General features: G+C 33.0%; 1 protein-coding gene across 1 annotated transcript; it reads left to right on the forward strand.

Annotated features, from left to right (window-relative positions):
• The first annotated feature begins 3641 nt into the window (after nucleotides 1–3641).
• LOC141680735 (uncharacterized) lies at nucleotides 3642–4406 on the forward strand. Its single transcript, XM_074486873.1, has 2 exons — nucleotides 3642–3800; nucleotides 3894–4406. The coding sequence occupies exons 1-2, from the start codon at nucleotides 3642–3644 to the stop codon at nucleotides 4404–4406; spliced, it is 672 nt and encodes a 223-aa protein (XP_074342974.1).
• The last annotated feature ends 16677 nt before the right edge of the window (nucleotides 4407–21083 follow it).

The following is a 21083-nucleotide window of genomic DNA, read 5'->3' on the forward strand; positions in this document are numbered from 1 at the left end:
TCGAACAGGTCAGAAATATATACGTTTTTTTGTACGCTTGGGTTTGGGCCCTTACACCTGGGCTGAATTTGTTGGGCTGATCCTTGAGCCTATTTTTTCAACAGGGTTTTGGCTTCATGGGCCTGATTTATCCCCTCCCCTTTTTTTAAATATAGTGGGCCTTATCCCTGGGACTCCAACTTCAATTATATAGGCCCTTTTCTAGGCTCGTTTCAATTTAATTTGGGCTAACATTTTGTATCACACTCAGGCCCATTATTTTTAGCTGGGTTTTGGCTCAAATTTCTGACTTTCCAGAACTTCTATGGCTCTCTCTGGATTCTTCCAAAAATTTCCATAAATATCTATTTAATTTAAATTTCGTTTCTGGATCCTTCCAGAACATTCTTTTCTTAGGCCCAAATGGGCTTTTCTAGGCCCAACTAGCCTTCTTTGTGCCTATATAAGAGTGGAATCCTCACACCTCTCATTTCATCCCTCATTCCTCTTCCCAAATACCTTCTCTTTACACTTCCCTTCCTTCAGTTTTCATCCTCCTTCCTTTCAAAGTTTCCAGGCTTTTCCAGCTTTACTAATGACTGACAAGAGTTCCGAGAGGGCGGCCAAGATAGCCTCGGCTTCAAAATGAGGTAAGGATATTGAGATCCGTTCTTCGTATATGTCTTTAATCGATATGATTAACACTAGGGGGGATGAATATCCCTCTACTGCACATCTCGATTCTTTTAATCATTGTAACACTTGGCATAACATTGATTTCGATAAACTAAATGCACATATAATGTCCTTCCTCCTTTTAGATTAGTTCCGGTCTCTGGTGGTGACAGTACTTGCCACTGGAAACCCGACACCCTCTTTATTTATACAAATGACCTTAATGCCGGGCTTAGGTTTCCTTTCCACCCTTTCATTCCTCATCTTTTATCTGATTTACAAATCAATCCGTGTCAGCTTCCTCCAAATGATTGGAGGAACATTTTATATTTTATGGTCTGCTGCCTTAGGGAGGGTTTTCCTCTTTCTGTAGCTATTTTTAGGAAGGTCTTTCAGTGCTATAATAGCTCTTCTAGTATTTGTGGTTGGGTCTATGTTAAGCAAAGGTCCAAAAGTAAACATATCTTTAACAGTGCCTCCATTCCTGATAACAACCAAAATTGGAGGAATAGTTTCGTTGGGTTACGTTGGGAGAATGGTGACTGGGGCACACTCTTCTGATCTTCCTTCGGGAAGGTCAGTGATGGTAGCCTCAAATCCATTCACTTAACTCCTGAGGAAACTATTATTTATAATGAGCTTATTCAGGATGACGACACTACTACCAGCTGGACTCTCTTGGAGGAGTTCTCCTTCATTCACGTGGGACTATCCTCTGTTTCTCAACAGGGTATTTTTCTTCCCTTCTCAACTTTATTTCATTTCATGCATTATTAACACCACTTATTTTGTTTTCTTTCCTTGTTTTGCAGCTGCTAAGGAGATTAACGAGGACAATGTTCCTCCCGTTGAAGAGACTGCTAAGATGAAAAAAGCTCGCCTTGCAGTCCTGGACACCCGAGGGAAGGCCATGGAGCCTAGCTTCTTGAGAAAACACAAGGAGCCTATGGGGGAGGCTTCATCTGAAGGAATTGAGGGTCACAACGCTCCTATCACTGCTGCTGTTCCTGCTGCTGCTGCTACAGGTGCCTTCCAGCCTCTCTGAGGATTCCGCCGAGGGGATACCGTGGTTGGATCCACGAAGCATGCTTGGGATTGGTCCTACCATGGCATGAATCCCAAGGATTTTACTGACGTGGTGGCCACCCCTGATCTTGAGAGGATAAAGCTCATGGGAGCTCAGTCTCTGGCTTCGGTATGCCTCTTCTTTTTTGAACTTATCTTTCTTTCTTGTAGCATTCTCTTGCCTTATACTTTGTTAATTGCTTTATTTCAGTCTAACACCTATTTTCAAGGCGCTGTGAGGCATGGAAGCGGGCTTCCGATAAGGCCGACAATGCCCTCCGGAGGCAACAGAAGAGGTATGCTACTCTGGAGAAGAAGTTCAAACGCAAGGAGGAAGAACTCGGGGAGTCTAACGCCGAGCTGGTGGTAATTCGGGCGGAGAAGGAGAAAGCTATAGATAACTACCTGGACTCGGAGGAGTTTGCCCAGTCCATGAGGATTAGGGATGACTCAGTCTTTCCCGGGTTTTTTAGGACTGGTTGGGACACGGCCCTTGGGATCGTGAACGAGGCTTGTCCTGTTATTAACCCGGCAGATTATATCTGCCCTGATGACGAGGCTTTGCTACAGAGGTTTCATACCCGAGTAGTTGCCTCAGATCATGTTCCTCAGGATCCGCTCCTTCCTCCTCCCGAGTCTTCTTCCAGACCTGCCGAGGACTATAGGTCTTCCTCCTCCTCCAAAACGACAGAGACATCTAGCGAGAGTGGAGGGGATGATGATATGGATGCCGAGGGCACCTCGGCTCCTTAGCACTTTTTCAGCCCTGCGTGGCTTGTTTTCTTTATCTTATTTTCGAGACTTTATTTATCGAACTCTTGTAATATTTATCCGATCTATTTTATTTATCATATTTTATGCTTGTATTCCATGCATTTTGTTTTACTTGTCAGGCCATAGACATTTAAACATACTTCGAAAACCTCATGAATTTTTACAAAACTCGTGGTCGAGTTTTCTCTAAAAGGGGAGAATGATGAGGAACGAGAACAAAGAAATAATATATATTATTAACTAGTTTATATTTATTTTGTTTAAATATAAATATTGTATTCACCAATATGTTTTATATATGGGCTAGTAGTTTATTAATTAAGTTTGTTATTTATTATAAAGTCCAATTGTTACGCGATTGTTACGCTATTTATTAAGGTTTCTAATCCTTTATAAGCATTGTAATCCTCATATTATTACTTAGTTATAGTTATAAATTTTTCTTGAATATAATATTGATTAATTATTATTGTAAATGGTATAATTCATTTCCTATCTATAAATCCTTGTTTATAATTGACTTTCATGATCTGTCATGCATTAGTCCAACTATGTTTTCTACTTCCTATATTTTCCCAACTATGTTTTCTACTTCAAAAATTTCCTAGAGTGACAAACGTCTAATATTGCAACTATAGACTACATGAAAGTACTCAGAGCTCTCAATTCCAAAGATGTCCTGGTCGGCCTAAACTACCACACTTTATAAGCTATACTCTTGAATAAGTGAATAAAAAATATTGGAGGCTTTGAATCATTCTCGCAAGGTCATTGTTATTTGCTACTGTTAAAAATAAAATATAATTTTGACTTTAAATAATAGAAGTGTAAGGATTATTCTAGATTATTCTTGATTTTGTCTAATCTCTAGAACTATCCATAGAGTTTTCTAGTAGGTGTCTTTTGAACTCTAGCAATTAAGTAAGTGTCTAGAATTTTCCATAGAATCCTATATAAAGCCTTGTACCAATTCATTTGTTATTAAGTCATTTTCAAGCATTATAATTTAAATAAAATATCTCTTCTCCTAAATATCTTGAGTTGTGTGAGTTTGAGTGAGATCCTTTTTTCCAACAAAGTGGTATCAAGAGCCAAAGGTTCTATTTATCTTCAAAGAAGACTTGTGTTTGTTAAAGGAGAAGGAGATCATGGAAAATGGAATGTCTCAATGGCAAATGCCAAAATCCACCAAAAATAATTACGAGAATTGGTGCATTCGTATGAAGGTGATCCTTGGAGAAAATGATGTGTGGAAACTTGTGGAGAAAGGATTAATGGTGCCCGAAGATGAAGCAAGTTTGGATCAAGTTCAAAAAGATCATCTACAAGCCCAAAAAAAGAAGGACCAAAAGGCGATTATGATTATTCATCAATGTTTGGATGATTCTATTCTATAAAAGGTGGCTTCCGCGAAAACATCAAAGAAAGTTTGGGATATTCTAAATTCTTCTTTAAGTGGAGATGCAAAACTGAAGAGACTTCGGTTACAAACACTTCGTGGCGAGTTTGAGGCTTTGCGAATGAAAGAATCTGAATCAATCTCGGATTATTTTTCAAGGGTCTTGACCATTCTCAACCAAATGAAAAGTAATGGAGAAGAGGTAAGTGATGTTCGTGTTATTGAAAAAATGCTTCGCTCACTTGTCTCTAAATTTGATTATAAAGTCGAGGCAATTGACGAGGCTAAAGATATAGATGAAATGACTATTGATGAGCTTTTGGGATCACTACAAGCCCATGAAGAAAAAATGTTAAAAATGAATGAACCAATTGAACAAGCCTTGCAAGCAAAATTATCTTTTAAAAATAATGATGGAAGATACACAAGTCAAAGTGGTCATGGCCAAGGACGTGGACGAAGCTTCTTACATGGACAAGGAAGAGGACGTGGCCAACAAAGAGAGGAAAATTAAGAGGATGAAACAGTGTGCGAGACAAGAAATTGAAGAGACCGTGGAAGAGGAAGATTTATTTCAAGGTATAACAAATCAAATGTCAAGTGTTATAATTGTCAAAATTTTGGTCATTATGCTTCTGAGTGCCGCACTTCAAGAAATCAAGTAGAGGAGAAAGCTAATCTTGTAGAAGACAAAGGCAATGAGCCCACTTTACTTTTAGCACAAAAAGAAGAAGAAAATTATGGAGACAATCTACGGTATGTTGATAGTGGGGCAAGCTATCATATGTGTGGAAATAAAAACTTGTTCGCGGATCTCGATGAAAATGCGAATGGTAAAGTAACTTTTGGAGACTCTTTGGGAGTGCCCATCAAAGGAAGATGTATCATCTTAATTCGCTTGAAAAATGGAGATCATGATTTTATTTCAAGTGTTTATTATGTGCCTAGTATGAAAAATAATATCTTAAGTTTGGGCCAACTAATGGAGAAAGGCTACACCATCACCATGAAAGATGAATTTCTTAACTTGAGAGACTCTTGTGATAATTTAATTGCTAAGGTGCCTATGACCAAGAATCGTATGTTTATTCTCAAAATTGAAAATAATGGTCCAAATGTTTAAAGGCTTATGTTGGAGATTTTTCTTGGCTTTGGCATATTAGGCTTGGACACTTAAATTATAAAGGATTAAATTCACTATCTAAGAAGCACATAGTGAATGGTTTGCCTCACATCAATCATCCAAATCAAGTTTGTGATGGATGTCTATTCAGAAAGCAATCAAGAAGGATTTTTCCAAAGGAATCCATGACAAGAGCAAAGGAGCCGCTTGAACTTATTCACTCGGATGTATGTGGGCCTTTTAATCCTCCTTCTTTTAGCAAAAATCATTATTTCTTATTATTTATTGATGATTTTAGCCGCAAGACATGGGTGTACTTTCTCAAAGAGAAGTCTCAAGTTTTTGAATGCCTTAAAAAATTCAAAGCCCATGTTGAAAAGGAGAGCAAATATCAAATGAAAGCAATTCATTCGAATCAAGGAGGCGAATTCAATTCAAATGAATTCTTGAAATTCTGTGAAGATCACGGAATAAGAAGACTCGCAATGGTGCCAAGATCACCTCATCAAAACCGAGTCGCATAAAGAAAAAATAGAAGCATTCTTAACATGGCTCGAAGCATGCTAAAGAGCAAAAATATGCCTAAGGAATTTTGGGCCGAAGCGGTAGATTGTGTCGTTTACTTGTCAAATCGATGCCCAACAAGAAGTGTCAAAAACATGACTCCACAACAAGCATGGAAAGGAAAAAGACCATCTATTACTCACTTACGTGTTTTTGGAAGCGTAGCTTATACACATGTCGATGATGAGCTACGAACAAAGTTGGATTACAAAAGTAAGAAGTATGTATATGTTGGCTATGATGCAAGAGCAAAGGGGTACAAACTTTACAACCCCATTAATGGAAAAATTGTTATTAGTAGAGACGTTGTGTTTGATACAGAAAGCTCATGGGATTGGAGCAATGCATATGAAGATTATAATTTCTTCCCATTTATTGATGAAGAAGACATTGAAGAAAATTATGGGCAACATATCACACCTCCCACATCACCACGAGCAACAGGTAGTGATGAACAAACAACTCCATCATCTTCTTCAAGTGATAGTGATGTGACACCACCAAGGAATTATAGAAATCTTCAAGAAATTTATGATGAAATGGATGAGGTTCCCGCCATTTCTGACTTAACTTTACTTTGTCTTCTAGCGGAAACTGAACCAACAAGCTTCAAAGAAGCCGTGCAAGATGAAAGGTGGAAGAAAGCAATGGACGAGGAGATTGAGTCAATCAAGAAAAATGATACATGGGAGTTAGCAACACTTCCTAAAGGGCAAAAAGTTATTGGTGTGAAGTGGGTATATAAGGTGAAGAAAAATTCCCAATACATGGTCGAAAAATATAAGGCAATATTGGTAGCCAAAGGCTACAATCAAAGACATGGAGTGGATTATGATGAAGTGTTTGCACCGGTCACAAGAATGGAGACTATAAGGCTAATAATCTCGTTGGCTGCACAAAATGGATGGAAAATTCATCAAATGGATATAAAATCCGCTTTTTTGAATGGTGTTCTTGAAGAAACTGTGTATGTGGAGAAACCATTGGGATATTTCGTGAAAGAACAAGAAGGAAAAGTATTAAAGTTAAATAAGGCCCTATACGGATTGAAACAAGTGCCAAGGGCTTGGAATAGTAGACTTGACAAATACTTTCAATCTTAAGGATTTCACAAGTGTCCACATGAGCATGCTTTATATGCCAAGGTTACAAAAATGGAGAATTTCTTCTTGCGTGCTTGTATGTGGATGATTTAATATTTATGGGAAATAGTCCAAGTATGTTTGAGAATTTTAAGAAAGACATGGCAAGAGAATTTGAGATGACCGACATTGGGCATATATCTTACTATCTTGGCATTGATGTTAAGCAAATGAATGATGAAATACAAATATCACAAGGAAGCTATACAAGGGAGATTTTGAAGAAGTTCAAGATGGAAAGTTGTCAAGCCGTTAGCACCCTTATTGAGTGTGGATCAAAGTTGTCAAAATTTTGAAAAAGGTGAGAAGGTGGATCCCATTTACTTCAAAAGTCTTGTGGGAAGTTTGAGATACTTGACATGCACGAGGCCTGACATACTCTATAGTGTTGGACTTGTTAGTCGCTACATGGAGACTCCAACAACAACACACTTGAATGCGGCCAAGAGGTTTCTTCGTTATCTTAAAGGTACGATGGATTATGGGTTATTTTATTATCGTTCTAATTAATTCAAACATGTTGGTTATTGGGATAGTGATTGGGCCGGTGATATTGATGAACGAAAGAGTACCACCGGATATGTGTTGTTTATGGGTGATACATCTTTTTCATGGAGTTCAAAAAAGCAACTCATTGTTACCTTATCTACTTGTGAAGCGGAATATGTGGTGGCATGCTCTTGTGTTTGTCAATCTATATGGTTGAAGAGAGTTTAGGAGGAGCCCAACATGTCACAAAATGAGCCCACAAAAATATCATTATAAGTCGATAACAAGTCAGCTATAGCTTTGGCGAAAAATTCGATATTTCATGAACGAAGCAAGCATATTGACACAAAATATCATTATATTCGAGAATGCATTGCAAGAAATGAAGTGGAGGTCAACTATGTGAAGTCCCAAGATCAAATAGGTGACATCTTTACAAAGCCAGTCAAGAGTGACGTCTTTAACAAATTTGAGAGCCTACTTGGGATAGTCAAAATTAAGGGAGGGTGTTAAAATAAAATATAATTTTGACTTAAAATAATAGAAGTATATGGATTATTCTAGATTATTCTTGATTTTTTCTAATCTCTAGAACTATCCATAGAGTGTTCTAGTAGGTGTCGTTTGAACTCTCGCAATTAAGTAAGTGTCTAGATTTTTCCACAGAGTCCTATATAAAGCCTTGTACCAAATCATTTGTTATTAAGTCATTTTCAAGCATTATATTTTATATAAAATATCTCTTCTCCTAAATATCTTGAGTTGTGTGTGTTTGAGTGAGATTCTTTCTTCTAACAGCTACTATCTCCAATAGAGATTTTCAAAACCCTAGGTTCAAATTTCTCGAAGCAATGTCCAGAACTATTATAACAATGAAAATTTGTATGCAAATGTTGAAAAACAACATTTGAACTCCTACACCCTGCTCCGCTCCTCTTTTTGAGTACCTCCAATGGATATAGTTGTATTAACATCATTTACATCATCAAGAGTATTACCCACTATATTTACGTCATTGTTGCACACAAAGATCTTGTCTATGTCTTCACAAAGCATAGTTGCAGTAATTTAAATAAATCCTAATCTCAGACAAATACTTACGCAAAATTAGGTGGAAAATAGTAGAATTTGTAGTAGAATATTACAATTTTTATTTATAATTTAATCGTTATATTGATAGTTTTTTTTGACCAATTAACGGTGCCTAAATCTGATTAAATATTTTCATAATTATCGATTAATAATTGATTTTCACTAAAATTAGGCATTTTTTCTCGAGTCTAGAATAATCAGCCACCAATACCCCTATTTAGATCACTCTTTACACATTATGGAATTGTTTTAAATATTTAACATTGATGAAAAGTGAATAGGAATATGGTAGCACAATATGTATTTGAGTATCAAATGAAAACTTGGGCACACTTGGAAGTTGTTTATACTGATTATATCATGGTAACAAGTAATATTGACTAGGGTCAAGAAAGTGAGGACATAAAACTTATTAATAGTGATGTGCAAGAAAAAATGGGAGAGGCCCAACAAGACCCATGTACATATTAGACTAGAGAGCACAAAAAAGAGTGGACTGAGGAGGCAAGGTTCTGGCATGCTTGGAACCAGAATCAAAATCAAGGCTACTTGAGTTGAGAACATGCTGAAAGATCAAAATGAAGATGTATTTATCAAGAGGGAAAACCTAGATTCAATTTCGGCAGAGGCCTCATATGGAGTTTATTACAGTTATTTCTAATTTATTTGACAAGTCAGTAGCACAAGTGATCAGGGAGTACCACCATTTCAGAGAGAAGAGCGACGTAGCCTAGGATATGCACATAGTGATAAGGAATACCACGATAGACCTGGCGGCCTAGCTGAGTTCTCTCTTAAAATGGAATATGTAATTTGAAGGACAGGTCAAGATTTTATAAAGATGGGCACATTTAGAGATTAAGAATAATAAAAAAATTATTAAATCCTCTGATATTTAATTAATATTTTAAAAGAATTAAAAAAATTTGATGAAATGCAGATAAAAACATTAATTAATACTAAATAGGTAAGATATCCGATTAAGATATCATATTGTTTTTTATTATTGTTAAATTGATAGATTCTAATAAATTCTCAAGAGATTTTTTTTGATATTTTAAAATCTAAAATCAGTAACCCGAATCAATGTAGGACATCTAGAAGATTTGGTAAATATAATGTAAATCATCTAGATTTTCTAAATATTTTAAATAAATTTTATATATAATTAAATAAATTCATAAATTATATTAATTCTTAAACTTATCTCGTTTTTCTAGTTTCCATGGGTGATCAACAAGAATTAAGGAATCTCATCTTTACGTGCACAAAAGAAAAAATCTTTACAGATAAAAATTGATTGGTTCCGTTTAGTGATAAAGATTGATTGGTTACTATTAATCAAAAGTGAATGATAGATAAGATTTAAAATTTCAAATAAGAAATGATAATAATAAAGAAGCATAAATTGAACTATAAAACTAAAAAGACCGTAGATAGAAAAAATGAAGGTGAATAATAAGAATAAAACTAAAAGACCATAGATAGAGATAGATGAATCATAAAAATGAAAGGGTATAGCCCAAAAAATTTGGAGTGATAGATCTAAATACATAATTATGATCATCTTATCTCATATTATCAACCTTACACAATATGCTATAATACAGTAGCTAACCTGATTTCACAAATTTGAATACAGATTGTGGAACTTGATATTTCACAAATTTGATTTGCCCTCTAGTTGTGTCTCACTAGAAATAATGGAAATAGATTAGTACACGTTGTGAATAGTATTACGGACCATAAACCTATTATGTTCTTTATATAGTGGTCCAATTAGAGTCATCAAACTCATATTGGGTATTACAAATTACAAAGCCCATATCAAATAAGATGTTAGTGGACTCTTTATTTTAGACCACTTAACTAAACCCATATATTGTTAAAATTATAAAATATTCTGACAATTTCCCACTTGGGCTACAAAGTATTCCAAACATCTTAGTTGTGCACTTAATTATTTATTCTTTAAAAATATCTTCCTAAGTTAATCTAGTCCATTTTATATATAAACATGAACCCTAAGCGACCTTCGTTATATTGTCATAACTCGATCCCCGTTGATGACCACATAAATATATTCAATGTCATAGATCAAGTATGCATAAGTAACTGAAAATTACATGCCATATGATCACAATCATGCCTATTTTTAAAATATCTTTCTTAGTCAATCTGGTCCATCTTATATATAAACATGAAACCAAAGTGACATTCATCATATTTTCGTAACTTGATTCTCATTGATCACTATATATATATATATTCAATGACATTGATCAAGTATGGATGTGTAATTGGAAATTATCTACAATGTGATCTCAATCATGTCTATTTTCAATTGGTCTTTAATACTTTAGTGAGATCAATATTTATAATTTCAACTTCAGGTCCAATCTACAATTGAAAGAAAAAAACTCATTTAGAGTAAGAGAGAGAGAGAGAAAACTTCACTTCATTGTCCAAAAACTCAAAATACATAATGCATCAAAATAGTATAAATATAAAACTAAATGTTGAATATAAGAATAAAATAAAAATTTCACTAAAATTGTAAATCCTCCAAAGTGACAACACCTACATGAGTAGTATGCCCATGAAATACCTTAGGTGTCAAATTTTTACTTAGTGGGTCCACTATCATAAAATTAGTTTTTATATACTCAATACACAGTACTCGATTTTGCAATCTCTTTAAAATAATTAGATATTTAATGCCTATATATTTAGACATAAAAAACATAATCGTAAGTAGATTTACTTATCTCTACGTAACCAACAAAAAACAAAATCGAAATACACAATGAACTCAAAATTTTGATTAGTAATAAAAGAGCATGTAATCATTTTTTCTTGCAATTACCTAATAACCCATTTTACTGCAATCCAATGATCCATTCCAGATTTACTCGAATATATGTTTAACATAGCCACAATACATAAAAAATCTGGCAGGATACTAACTTGAGCATACATAAGCCTCCCTATAGTTGAAATATATATAATGTTCAGTATCTCATTTTCTTCGAGATCTTTCTTGGGGACTATTTTAGAATAAACGTGTCTCTTTTAGAAATAACAGTATTTATTTGTGCATATTCTTTAATGCCGAAATTGACAAGCACCTTCTAAATATAGCTTTTTTGTGATAACCCGATGATACCCAAGAACAGTCTTGATGTATCTTAATTCCTAATACAAAAAAGGTCACACGAAGATCTTTCATCCCAAAATAATTTGTAAGAAATTGAATAAACAACAAATATTGTTAGTCAATGAATGACAAACAAGATAGGTACAAATAAGATAAATTACCTTTACACCTTGTGCCTTTTCTGCCTCGGCTTGAGCCTTCTTTTCCGCAACTGCTTCCCTATGTCTTTCTTTTACTTCTTCCTCATATGTTTTACAACTGACTTTGTTGTGACCAAACATAAGGCACCTATTACAAATAATTCTAACCCTTTTCTTTCTTAACTTTATTCGTGCACCTGGTTTACCTTGCTCCCTTTTCTATTTTTTAGGCCTTCATGGAATTCTTCTAGCCTTTGGGGAAAGAACATCAAGAAATCCTGTGTCTCGACAATACAAAGACCCCACCCTTTTATTGGTTTAAGCATGTGCTCATATGATTTTATGTTGACATCTCGGTTATAGCATTCATTTATCTTCTCTTCTAGTTTCACATTTGTCGCAAAGAAAGCACTACAACAATGACTAAAAGAATGCCCCTTAATTCTCATCTTCTACAAGAACATGCATTTGTGGCCATATTCACCACACACTATCCACCAATAATGTCATTAACCTCATATTCATCTGCACCAGTCCATGTCGACTTGCAGAATCTAGTTTCCTCATTTGAATAATTAAGCTTCTTGATAATTTGAGAACAAATGATATAATCATTTTTAACACTAAGTCTTATTTCACATGTAATCTCTCGATGACTTTAAATCTTATATCATCTAACAACTCAAGTATAGGCTTAATCTTGCTTCAACTATCCAATTATCGAAGCATTTAGAGAAATTATTGTCATTCATATCACAACAAGTTAAACTATCAAAGTATGCCCTATTCCAGTATCTAAGTTAAGTATTAAGTAAGTCATAGTAAGCAAGGGGGATATAGCTTTAATTTCCTTCATGATCAAGTTAAATTATTCCACAGTATTGGCTTTTGTGGCTTGCCAAAACATATTTTTCAAAATATTTTCTCGATGCCTATTTTTTCAGTTGGCATGTATATACATTGCACAAGACCCGTGCTTAGCACTGGGTATAATGTTATCAATTGTATTTTTTAGATCTCGCACATAATGTACCAATAAATTAATATAAATTTTACATGTATATGCATGTGTGTAACACAATGAAAGATAAAAAATTACAACTAATTTACCTTCTGTTGGTCAATTAGTCATTAAAGTGTAGTCAAAATCATTATCTAAGTTGAGATCAGTCTTCAGTAAGGATACAAACCATTCCTAACTTTCAGCTGACTCAACATCAACTATAGCCGGGTCTATACTTATTGTTCTCATCCCTGCCCATTGCAACCTATAGCTCACCTTTCATAGAACTTTTCAAGAAACAACCATCTATACCAATGAACTTCCTACAGCCTTGAGAAAAACCCTCTTTCACAATTATAAAAGAATGTAAAAGTATCAAAGTTATCACTATCATTTTTATCGACATCAATCATAATTGTGCTCCATAAATTTGACCTTAATATCTCTCTCCATAATCATACAGCCTCTTATATTGCTTACCAGTTTCACTTTCAGTTTCGAACATTGCTAACTTTTTAGATAACCAACACTAATTCTTTGATATTATCATAGAATACACTTCATTGATATGTTGTTGAAACTCTCTTAGCTTTCATTTAGGATTTTTCCTGATTTGATTCCCAAATTTTCTTGCCAACCAATCAGATCTCAGAAACCTATGTTTATGCACTAAGATGTAACTGGGTTGTTTATTATTTTTTTAATTTAAAAAGTTCCATCCACATCAATCTTACTAGTATTAAAATACCAAGGACAATTTGGTCTGCACTTAGCCTAGACCTTTTGCAAATCATTTTTAGAAAACAAATATCCCTCTTTTGTTCCACAATATAGTCAAAAACAGTATGCTTCAAGACTGATATACTAGTAAACAATAATCCAGGATCAAATTCAATATACTTAATTGGGGTTGTTTGATTAAATACAACATATTATGGTCCTTTTTCACTCTGCACATACTTATATGATTCTTTATCATAATCACTAGAGCCTGATGTCTCTTCAGGAAGCATTCTAAAGGTATCACTATCGTGGTCCCTCTCTCAGTCAGTGTCTTTACTCATGTCTACTATTTTTCTTTTCTTTTTTTGAATTTTTATTAACTTTTTTTTATTGGGAAAAGTAGTCAATGGAGCATGCAAATCTTCTTCTAAGGCCTCATTTTCATTTCTATTTGGATTTTTCTTAGCTCAAGTTCCTTGTTTTACCTTATCTCTAATTTCATGACACTATCCATTTTTATCACTTTCATTTCCAGTATACTCTTCATCACTCTCATCCTCCTCACTCTTATACCATTCACTCTCACTGTTATCACTCTGACTATCATCAATTTCCTTCTCATTACCATGAATTTCAAGAGCAATACTCAAAATAATACTAGTCTTGGAAGCATGATCAAATATATAATAGCAATACCGAATTTTAAAGCATTTGAATTCATCTCTCCTAAAACATCATCATTCCATAATATACTATAAATATCAAGAGAAGAACCTTCCTTGTGCCAATAAATTTTATAATCCCTAATTTGTGACACAAAGTAAGAGTGATTCTATCTAAATCTTGGTCATAAATGTATTTAAATTTACCTCCTTTCTAATATAGTACTTCATCATTTGTAGTGAACTTCGCACCGTGATAAATCCGTATATTCACATTATATAACCCCATTTGTAAGTTAATGAAATAATCATGGTTTATCAATGAAATGTGATGAATGATTGTGTGAAGCCTTGAATATATACACGCATACCTTGATGACAGTCAAAAAGCTTTCGATTCAACAAATTTGTCAATGAACTATATAACGTGAGTACTCTCTTAACCCTAATTACACTCCAAAATTAACACTTAACATATTTAGGATATATGGGTTTGAACTTGTAAGTAATGAAATATCTCATATGATTTCTCCATGTCTAGTTTTTTCCACTACATGTCCGATTAGTTTATAACTCATTTTCTTTTTAATTTTTTTCAATTTACACGCCAAACACGACTGACGTATGTTAGTCAATTTTTAATAGAAGGACTTTAATTACAAAGTTTAAAAGGATAAAGATCAAAAAATATTGTTTTGTAATTTATGGACCATACCCAAAAACAACATAAAGTTAAAATACAAAATAATTGATTTTCCCTTTTATAATTGGCTTCTTCTCAAACATTTGCTTATGTAGCATCCAATTTGTTCTTTCACATCCAACATTTGCTCCTTGATATCCTCCACATCCAATATGTTTGCAATCGTTTGAAGGACTTATAAAAAAGTAAATACTAGATCCACAAAATTGATTTTTTTTTTTCACAAAATGGCATGTAGAATGTGTTAATTGTAATGGCCGCGTTAACACAACTTATACCAATTAAAATATTACATCTCATTTGTCACATCATTTTGTAAGCTTTTTTGTGACAATTTTTTTACATGTACTGCTATCAAGAAAGTTATATGCTCAAAACATAAAACAATTCCAGAACAAGTTGCCTCAACTCTTATTCAGGAACCTACTCAGTGGGCACTCTACGTGATCATCCAAATATCCTAATTTTCCAAGATGGTGGCGATGCACTGAAAATTACTAAATATACTGCTAATAACGTGTGATGTATTCATATTGTATATACAGGCCTTTACTCCATGATAACGTGGACAACCCTTGATTTTATTATAGAATCTCATCACAAATTATAAAATTTTATTTTGAAAAGTAATAAAAGTCGATGCTAGTATAGAATAATAATTATATTTGAATATAATAAAAAGTTTGACAATTAATATTTAAAAAATATATTTTTAATTTTCTTCTATAGTGGATAATTTTGAATAAGTGTGATTCTATTTTGATTATACTATAGAACCACTTTAAAAAAATTCAAAGAATTTCAATGATTTTTTAAAGAATAAAATTTTGTAACTTCGATTTTTAACTTGGTAAATAAAATTTGTAATTATATATATATGATGAAAGGATAAATAAATTATATATTTTTTTAATAATGGTTCTATAGAGAAATCTCTATATATGAAGACCTCCGCCTCGGTCGAGTGCTACACTATGTGTTTGTGTGTCTATATATATAGGGAGCTACTCCAGTAAAAATCACTATAATATAAAATAGAAATTAAATGAAAACTTAACATTTAGGATGATATTACTAGTAGTGGGGCCCGAGTGTGGGTCACAAGGGTTGGCCTTGGAAGGGTTAGGTTGGGGGCGCGAGGGGCTTAGTGGGCGAAAAAGAGGCCTACTAGGGCCCATTGTTGTCGGAATTAGGCCCCGGATAGGTTATGTGATCTATGAGGTGGGTGATGTCAAATAGGGATTGTTTGTCTTGATTTCCATTTAAGTTTCTATTTTACTAGTTTTTATTTGTTCATTTACCTATATATAGTGAGTAGAATATGAAATGTGTACTTGTTGTTTTGAAAAAAAAAATCTAATAAAAATCAACCTTGAAAATCTTTCTTTAAAAATTCATTGCAATTAAAATAACTATAGTAGGTAAAAAAAACTGCCCAAAATTCCATCATCTAAATCCACCATATATTCAATTCTCAATTTCTTTTGTTATAATTAAAAACTTATATGGATCATTGAGAAAATTTGAAAAGTACTTAAAACATAATATCAGTAAATGACAAAAGTGGAAAACACATATTGATTTTTTAACTAATACATGTAGCCCTGCAATCAAAAATCTTCGTGTACATTTATTTCATTTTCTCGCTAAAGAAAAAGACTTTTGAATTGTTACAACGAGATCAAGTCTACTTGGGCCGTTTCCGAAGTTTCTTAGCATCTCAATTTTAATTGCCACCCTGCATATTCCGTCAAACAAACCGATTTCCACTTCCCTCTCCGTACATCCTAGTCCCAATATCAGTTGATCGCTTGGTATTACCACATCACTGGTTGATGTTGCACGCTAATACGGATTAGCACTTCTCCGAAGATCACCAGAGGGCCTTGTCTTATTTCTATGTTTCTGCAATGAAGATGAAGATTTTAGTAACGAAGATGATATATAAATATGAATGATTTAAGTTATTGAAGGAAATTTGTACCTTTTTTTAATTTTTTTTGCTAAATTAAATATATATATAAACAAAACCGATCAATCCCAAGCTCTATGACAAACCATAGAGAAGGCGCTATCTATAACCAATCTAGAATAGATTAGAGATAGAAAGCAGAGAACTGCCTACAAACAAAGCTGCAACAACCTACTACAAACTGCTACAAACTACAAGAACTATAAACAAACTATAACTAAGTCAAGCCTATTAAAAACAATTTTAGAAAACCAAGGTGAGGAGTGGAGCCTAGCAGAAATATCCTTGCAGATTCCTTGAAGAAGCTTCGAAGGGTCAAAAACACCCTTGCCATGCAAACGAGCTTCCTCTCACGCCAAATGTGATAGCAAAAAACCTGAGCACAATAAAGAGCCACTATCACCTTGCTTTTATCAAGAAAAGCAACCAAACCATGCAAAAAATCGAACCAGGACTCACCATTCACCGAGATCAAAATGAGAGCCATTAGATGCCCTAAAACCCATCTACTATAATGAAAATGAAGAAAAAGGTGGCTAATAGTCTCACGACCATATATGTAGAGGAGGCACTTTTGAGAATCTGTAATGCCAAATCGATGAAGCCTAGCCAGAGTATTTAGACGCCCATGAAAAATAACCCATTGGTGATGCGCATACTTGTTAATGTGAAGCTTATGCCAAATTGCATTATGCCAAGAGACAACTTCTCCTTTATTACGAATAGATTGCCAAATATCCTTAGTCTTTACCTTGGTTGCATCAGAACCATCCCAAAGAATAATGTCATGCCCAGAATTGAAAATGCTCAAGCTCCATTACTTAAAATGCTACTAACTTTCGCACTATGATGAGAGTTACACTACGAGATGATTTGAGAATTGGTTGTGCTAGCAAGGAAAGAGTTCCCCCACCACGGCTCAAACCACAAAGAAATGGACTCCCCATTGGCTATCGAGTATGAAATGAATTGCAATGCCACAACGCTAAGCCTTAAAAGCTTCTTCCAAATCCACGAACAATCAGTTGGGATTGGCATAGCCCAGAAGTATTTGCTTTTAAGAACCGTTCCATTCACCCAAGAAGCCCATAGAGACTTGGATTTGGTGATTACTATTAACAAATGACCAAGAATCAGGCTCGGTTCCAATCCACCATGTTCATAAGGCCCAACCAACCTTCCTCTTTAGGTAAACACACCGTAGACCAAGCAATTTTTGCGGTGATACTTCAAGCCTGGCACATTCATTAATCTTAAAATCATAGTGGGACCAAATGTTGTTTTCGCAAAAAAATTGGTTAGAAAAATAATAAATATTATAAAAATAATTGATATTATAAATATAAAAAGTTCACGACAAACATTGTAATTAGACACCATTTTCTCCAAGTGTTTAAATTGCCTGAAGTGTGTTAAAAAACTTTGGGTGAAGTTGAAGAGTCCAAGTCATGCGTGACCTATTAGAGTTATTTTGTATTGCATTTGTCAGAATTACAGATGGGATGTATTGTCAAAAATTTTCAAAATCTATAAGTTGGCAGGTAAGTAATGACATTCTATACATATTAATTTTAATTTACAAATTATAGTATAAGAAAATTTTGGGATATGTTAGGTACTATATTTAAAAAGAAGTGTTAGACAAGAGTTATACAAACCTAAATTGTTTGAGGGACTTTATTGGTTTAGAGTTTTGTGGTTGTTCTCGGTTTTTTATGCCATGGATTTAATTTCAAATGAAGTTAGCATTTTGAATTTTTTGAGAATTGATTGTTAATAATTTGAGTGGCATGTTTGGTTTGTTAGATGATGTGTTTTGTGCATATATAGCTTAAAACCAAATTAAATATTTCAAAGTTTTAGTAAAATAATACTTGCTAATTTGGATAGTAGACAAGGTCAACTATATAGTTACGTGTTCAAGACAATAACTGTAAAGGGATAGTGAGTACTAATTTGGGGAGTGTAGAGTATACCAAAGCCATCAACTTTTATTTTTTGCATGATTTTCCTTTGTAATTCATTTTTCTACTTTTATTTTATATTCTTTAATCATTAATTGAGTAAAAGATAACCATATATTCTCTATCACACAGTTTAGGTGGAGTACAAAGTAATCAATTAATCATTAATTTACTGAAGTAATGATTGAAGAATAAAAATAAAATTAAAATAAAAGAATTATAAAGAATAATCATTAAAACAAAGATTCTTATTATGTTAAACTGCCAAATTCCTAATTTAGCTATCTACATGTATAAAATCCTTGTAAAGTTAACCGGTTGAACATATCTATAATAAACTTGTCTACTACTTCAGCACAAATTACTTACCAAATAAAATTCCATTAAATATGTGAAATCAATGCTGGTAGAAGCAATTTACAAAATACATCACAGAACATACTAAACATGGCACTACTAAAATGTTTATCAACAGTTTATTCTCGAAGAGAGCATTATAAAATGGCTAACCTCATTCCAAATATCATCCATTGTGTGAAAGATTTAGAAGAGCTACAAAATGGTATGGGTATTCAACAATATCCCTCAATGAATTTAATTTTGTATAGGTTGTGTAATAGTTTTTTAAATGTGAAACACAAGCTCTCTAAATTTATTTCATATTTCAAGTATTAAGTTAAATTTAAAATGTATAGACTATCCTTACATGACTTGCCCACTTATAGCCTTAGCATGGAAGCCTGTAATTAAAAAATTCATTAATTTGCAACAATCTAATTGATGTTATATGGATGCAACAATGTAAGTATACTAATATTTAGGGATGTCAAACGGATTATTCGGATACGAATCTTCCTATATGCGTATTCGGATCCGAATCCAAAAATTTGTATCTGTATCCGTATTCGGATCCGGAAATATTTAAAAAATAATATATGAATTCGGATCCACGGATACTATCCGGATACGGATAATATGCGAATCTAAATCCAATTTTCAATAAGGTTTTTTATTTTTATATTAAAAACTAAAAAAAAATGAAAAAATATAATAAAATTAAAATTTCATTTTTAAAAATTAAAATAAGAGTTAAAGCGATTTAATCCTATTTTAATTTCTTCAAAACTTAATTTTTATTTATTTTTTCAGTATATTATCTCTGAACTGTTGAACTCAAAAATTATTTTTATATATGTCAATATTATTTTTACAATTATATAAAATTTGTATAAATATATATATATATATGTGTGTGTGTGTGCATGTGTGTGTGTTTCCGTTTTGTTTCCGTCAGATTCGAATACGGTTAATATCCGTTTTGTTTCCGATACGGATAATATATGCTTTATTTTGTGTATCGATGCGAATTTTTCGGAAGAATATCAGATTTTTTTAATTTTGTTCAGAAGGCAAAACAAATTCAAATGACATTATCGAATTAAGTACTTTCCAACAAAAGTATAGGGAATATAAACTTGTAGAAAAAATAGGTGGCTATTTTTGTGTGTATCTTTAGTAATAATAAAAATTATAATAATAATAATAATAATAATAATAATAATAATAATAATAATAATGTTAACAGTAATAATTAATTTAATATGTTGTTCACGAAATTGTATATGAAAATTTTGGGTGTACATGTTTTAAATATTTTGATTCAACGGTTCTGATTAGACCTGATAAAATGGGTCTGAATCCGGAAAACGAAATCGAAATTCATAAAACCGAGTTCCTATTTGAGGTCTAAATCATATAATTCAATATTTATCAGAAAACTAATTTAAATCGATCAAAAAATTACCCCAACCGAAAATTTAATCAAAAATGATTTAAAGTACTAGATCCTTATTTTTAAACCAAACAATATATTATCTTTAACGGAATGTCTCCTGAAATAATCAAAATTTAAACTTAAAAAAATTTATATTTATGATAACATAATTATTTAATGATAATTTTTGTGAAATTAGATTCCATTATATAAAACATACTAAATTTGATAAAAGACATTTTTTAAAGTCTTACAAGTTGAAAAAAATTAGTAAGTTATTATTCAAAAATATCCCAACCAAATTTAGTTTGAACCAAATTTTGTACGATACGTCTGAACCAAATATTGTCTGATATATCTGAACCAAACTTAATCTGAACCGAATTTCGTTCGAACTTAATCCAATTTAAATTAGAATTATACCCGAACCAACACTACACAATAGATGGCCTATAGCAACATCAAAATAATGTTACAACAGGCCAAAAATATGTTACCATAGCCATCCAAAAGACCTAAGGTAATACAAAAATTAAGTTGCTTTTTTTCGAGTTACCTTTGGCCCCTAAGGTAACATTACTGGTGTAACATTGATATTTGTGTTACAATAACAATCAAAGGTAACATAAATCTGTGTCTATAGTATCACATTATGTATGTTATCTTTGCACTTAGATTTTCTA

Source organism: Apium graveolens, chromosome 8, assembly GCF_009905375.1.
Source record: "Apium graveolens cultivar Ventura chromosome 8, ASM990537v1, whole genome shotgun sequence".
Lineage (NCBI taxonomy): Eukaryota > Viridiplantae > Streptophyta > Magnoliopsida > Apiales > Apiaceae > Apium > Apium graveolens.

Bases quoted from the DNA above. Each gene is read 5' to 3' on its own strand.
- LOC141680735 (XM_074486873.1), top strand. From the start codon at position 3,642: ATGGAAAATGGAATGTCTCAATGGCAAATGCCAAAATCCACCAAAAAT. The intron at 3,801-3,893 runs GTTCAAAAAGAT...ATTCTATAAAAG, and splicing joins ATGAAGCAAGTTTGGATCAA to GTGGCTTCCGCGAAAACATC.